Source organism: Sinocyclocheilus anshuiensis, unplaced genomic scaffold (genome assembly GCF_001515605.1).
Source record: "Sinocyclocheilus anshuiensis isolate Anshui unplaced genomic scaffold, SAMN03320099.WGS_v1.1 scaffold206, whole genome shotgun sequence".
In the NCBI taxonomy this organism is placed as follows: domain Eukaryota; kingdom Metazoa; phylum Chordata; class Actinopteri; order Cypriniformes; family Cyprinidae; genus Sinocyclocheilus; species Sinocyclocheilus anshuiensis.
In genome coordinates this window covers 175,300-180,487 of record NW_015542358.1, presented here as the reverse complement: position 1 = coordinate 180,487, position 5,188 = coordinate 175,300, and the positions used below count along the sequence as shown (strand labels likewise).

The following is a 5,188-nucleotide window of genomic DNA, read 5'->3' as shown; positions in this document are numbered from 1 at the left end:
CACAGTGAAAATGACATGAATATGACAGTGGGCAAATGCATAAAGCGCAGCATAATTTGAAATCATGAGTTAAAGTTTGTCGAACGCGGGTCTCCAGTGAAGCTGAACTCTCCTCCTGTCCGCATTCAATTCACACGGACCGACCGTCACACAGAGAACACGCGATCATGCAGGATACACATGCACACTTCACAAGACCTCAACTAGATTCGACTAAGTCTGCAAGGTTTGTGAAATTAAATGTTCATTAGTCATTCAAAGATTTGTTTAAATGATATAAATGCGTGTTTGCTGAATGCAGACGGCAAACGAGAAAGTATTATAATGTTTGCCTTTCTATTACTAATAATAATAAAGCAATCGTTATAATACTTTTTTGTATACATTTTACTTCCTTTGTTTAACAGTTCTATCTGATTATTAGATAGACCTATCCATATTAGACAGAACTGAACAACGACAGTGAACAAGAGGGAGAATGTGAGCACTGTGTGTTCAGGCGCTGCCGCTCTCAGCGGCGTCAAAATAAAAGTCCCGCCTTGAACACATCAGCCAAATAGAAAAACTGACAAAAAAAAGAAAAACTTATCGGCCGATGCCGATATTTGAAAAATGCCAAATATCAGCCGATATATCGGCCTTGGCGATATATCGGTCGACCACTAGTCATTTGTTTGTGGAAGCTTCTAGTTCCCTGTTTCTCTCTGTTGAAGGTTTCCCAAGTAGTAGCGATGCCGCTTCATCACTTCCCAGTGGGCAGCAGCTTGACCAGCCTGCGTCTGTGTTCTGATGGGACCTTCCTCTACTGGGTTTGGTCACCTGTCAGCATCAACGAGAAAACCCAGAAAGGCCACTCTGTCTTCATGGATGTCTTCCAGCTAACGGTGTGAGACTTTGCTAATATCAGACTTTGAAACTAATATTTCATTGTTCTTTGTGCAGTTTTGTAGTTGCATTTACGTTACAGTTTTTCGTTGCATGCAATGACTGGTAACCCTTGTGAAAATGAAGTGCACTTTAGCATACGTGTGGAAAACATTTTACTTAAGTGTGAATTGAATGTAATGTTTTCTGACACTAAAGTGCATATTATTTGCAATTAATTTAAAATATATTATAGTTTGAATGTATATTTAATGCGATTAGCTGAATTTTAGCGTGCTTTTTGACCCACTTAAGCAGGACTGAAGTACATCTTTACATGTAATTTCATAATTACTTCTATCGTCTTTGAAATATGGTTAAAGTACTGCTGAATATGCTGACAAGCATGTATGCTAAACCAAAATTTAATTTCTATTGAAACTTGTATGCCATGTATTTGAATAAATTTGTAATTACACATTTTTAATAATGAAGCTGCAATTTAGTACATATATTAATTCTAAATGCAATATCGAATAACAAACTGGAGTTAAAATTATAATCAAGTACTTTACATGTGCTTTAGCATGTTAGTCAACACATCAAAATAAGTACTTTAAAAGCACGACAAAAGATTATTAAAACAATGATTTAAAAAGTACTTTAAAGCAAAACTTTTGATTTGACATTATTACAAAGGTCACTTTTTAAAAGTGTAGTTAAGTGTGTTCGGAAACAGTCATGAAAGTGTCTCTCTTTAAGTCACTTAACTGGGCGTTTATTTTATTAACATTATATTATCTGCAAGTCCAGTTTTTAAAAGTATCTTTTTAAAATTTGAAGCACACTACAAGTGCGCATTCAGTATAATTAAGTGCACTTCTTTTCACAAGGAAATTGTCATAAATGTAGCAAGTAAATTAGTGTTCAATGAACCCTCACTTCATGAGCTCCCAATATCTGTTTTGTTTTTTGCAGACTGAGTTGGGTCTATGTGTGGCCAGTCCTATTCAGGATCGGGTAATCCTCTCGCGAAAGGAAGGCGAGTCATCGAAGTGTTTGAATGAGCTGCTCCTGAGCCGTATGTCCCGCTTTCGTGCCTCGCACTCGTCCACGCTGGCTGCTCTCACCGGCTCTGCCATCACCAACCCCGTCAAAGAGGAGCAGTCGGGTAATGCTGCTGTATGTTGTTTGTGCCTCGGCTGCTCCCAAGCACTAGCTTCTCTGGCTTAGTTTCTACAATAATGGGAGCCATTGTGAAAAAGAAGTGCGCTTAATTTTACTGAAAGTGCACATGTAGTGTACTTCAAATATTAAAAGGATATTTTTTCAAAAACTGTACTAACAGGTAATATAATGTTAGTGAAATAAAAGGCCACTTAAGTGACTTAAAGAGACACTTTCATGACTGTTTCTGAACACACTTAAGTACACTTTTAAAAAAGTTTTAAAACATTTTACATTTTAAATCATTAGGCTTTAATAATCCTTTATCATTTTTTGTGTGTTGACTAACATACTAAAGCACATGTAAAGTACTTGATTATAATTTGAGCTGTAGTGTGTTACTCGATATTACATTTGAAGATAATTTATTTTAAGTCTACTTAATTGCAACTTCATCATTACAAATGTGTGATTACAAATATATTTAAATACACAACATACTAGTTTCAGAAGAAATCTGTATATATACTGTGTGCAAATTCTTTAAGATGTTTGGAATATCTTAAAAACTGTGCTCAAGTGTAGTTAAGAGAATTGGTGCGGTTTTAAAGGAAAAGAGTGATCATTTTATTGATTTGATGTCGTTTACAGTGAACAGAAGTGGATGGCAGTGTTATTTTAGTGCCTGTTGAAGACCTGACATGTCAAAATGTTGCGCTGTTTTAATTAATTATTTTTTGGAGCTTAAGTTCAGTATGTGGAAATTGTAATCTTTTTTTTTTTTGGTTAATGTTTTTTTATTCTGCACCAATTTTGGGTTTTGGATGTGTACACCAACTGGGTATTTAAAAAAAATATTATTTTAGTATCATTGAGATACTATTAGGCTATAGTTTTTTTATCAGTAGTTTTTAGTTTTAGTTATTTCAGTATATCAGGTCAAGCTAAATGAAAATGAGAAATGTTTCCTTGGCAGCTATCTGGAATAAAGTAAGTAAGTTTTTTTTAAATATGGTATTTTAATATTTTATTTTATTTCAGTTAATTAAATATATTTTTATTTTTTTATATTGTATTTTATTTCAGTCAGTTAAAAAAAAAAATTTTTTTTTTAATATTTTATTTTATTTTCAGTTTCTTTTTATTTCAAGTAAAAAATTTTTATGGTTTTAGTTAATTCTAAACCCTAACTATAACGAATGGGAAAAATAGACAAAACAACCACAACTCCAAATTCACATCTGTGCTGTGCTGTAATTCTTCACCGTAGTTTTAATTGCAATGTTGATCGTGGTCTCTTGTTTTTTTCTCTCATCCCAGTTGTCAACACAAGCTGTGGTCTGTCTATAAAAGCACTGAGGAAGACGCCGATGTACGTATGTGGGACGTATCTGGTGATGCTGACGCCCACTCCAGGTGTAGCTGGGAGCTCGGCCACCCGCTCACTGTTCGGTGGCTCCAGTGGCCTTTCTTCCCTCAAGAGTAAGATATTTATACTCTATTAAACCTGTTACTTTAGCATCGTTTCATACTGAACTCTGTCATGGATAGTGTCGGAATGGTAATTGATCATTTAACGTTATCCATTCTTAACACCACAGTTACTTAATCAAATATTTAACAATTAAAGGGTTCCCTAGTGAAAAATAAATATACTAAAATGTATTTGAAATACATTTGTTTCATGCTAAGTGTACTGCAAATACATTTACATATTTAAGCACTTAATAAAAATATGCTGCAATTGTACGTTTGGGATACTAAACCGGTATACTTAAGGCCTACTAAACTGGAACAACTCATTTTGTACTTAACGTACTTTAATTGTGTTAGTTGTGAAAGTAGTGCTGATGTTAGTGTTAATTTCGTTAACGAAAACTATGACGAAAAATGTTCGTTGACGAGTTTTTTTCCCATGACTAAGACGAGACGAAGACGAGACGACAATAAGGTCAATAAACAATAACTGACTATATCGACATGCAATTTCTTTGACGAAATAAGACGTAAAATGTATTAAAAAAAATTAAAACTTTTTATTTTTGTCAAAAAAAGGAGACAAAATGTTACTGTGGACTGCTCTACACTCCTCTACTACGCGAGCTTTCATGAGTGTGCGGTTGCCAGATATCAAGAGTTCAAATGCACTTGGGTTGACTAAATATGATAAAAACTAACAAGGACATTTAATACGGGACTAAGACTAAAATTGAAAATAGCTGACAAAATTAACACTAGCTAATGTCCAACTAAAGATATACTGAAGTATATTTGATTGTGCTAAAGTGGAACTATTGCAAGTATACTTCGAGTGCACTTTAAGAATTTTCCATTTAAAAACCAATATTATTCAAAGATCATACAATCCTCATCAATAGTGACATTAAAACACATTTTAGGCTTAATATTAAGAAATGTGCATTGTGCACAAGTTGCACTCCAATAGGGCTGTCGCGATTCGTGGATTTTATTCGACTATTCGATTTTTTTAAAATTCTATACTTTTTTTTTGCTCACGTCGACTAACCGGCAAAATACCAGAAGTGGTGCATTTCACAGACGAGAATGTATAAAACATTATTAGTCTGTTTTCCAAGGCTGCATGATATATTAAACCCATTTAAAAATCATAATTAAGCATAATTGTGAATTCACAAACGCTAAGATTTAATTAAATATTTATATGGGATGCAGTTCTAATACAGTATATGCACTTTAATTATTTACATGCGTGTAGGTTAAGTACATGCGTCACACAGCGGCTCCGTTCACAGTAGTTTCACAGGAACTGTTATCATTTACATGTGTGGAGCGTCTCAAACGTCATCTCTGCATGTTGTTGTGAGTTTGGGTTTATTATAACGTTCATCTGGGAACGCAACATGCGCCATTTCATCAGATTTGTAAGGTAAATCATTTATAAATGAATCATTTAAAAATGACATCGCGGTTTCAAAATAAAAGCTCAAACCCTCACTCTGAGTTTGGATGTCCACATATTAATTTAATTACAGTGGCTATAGCATTTCTGTCCTAAAGAAATGGCCAAATATTAAAGATTAAGTGGACATTTGAATTAAATGGTGCTTGGTCAATATTAAACAAGCATTAGATCGCACAGCAATGTGTAAAAATAATCATCAGGCCGTTGGCGCCC

The 5,188-nt window shown here is 34.2% G+C and overlaps 1 protein-coding gene across 1 annotated transcript in view; it reads left to right on the top strand.

Moving 5' to 3' along the window:
• The window catches only part of LOC107691858 (probable E3 ubiquitin-protein ligase HECTD4), a 128,342-nt gene that overhangs the window by 14,948 nt on the left and 108,206 nt on the right, over positions 1-5,188 (top strand). Inside the window, 3 exon segments of the mRNA XM_016490682.1 lie at positions 714-884; positions 1,843-2,035; positions 3,352-3,513. Of these exon segments, the coding sequence (XP_016346168.1) occupies positions 714-884; positions 1,843-2,035; positions 3,352-3,513 (526 nt within the window).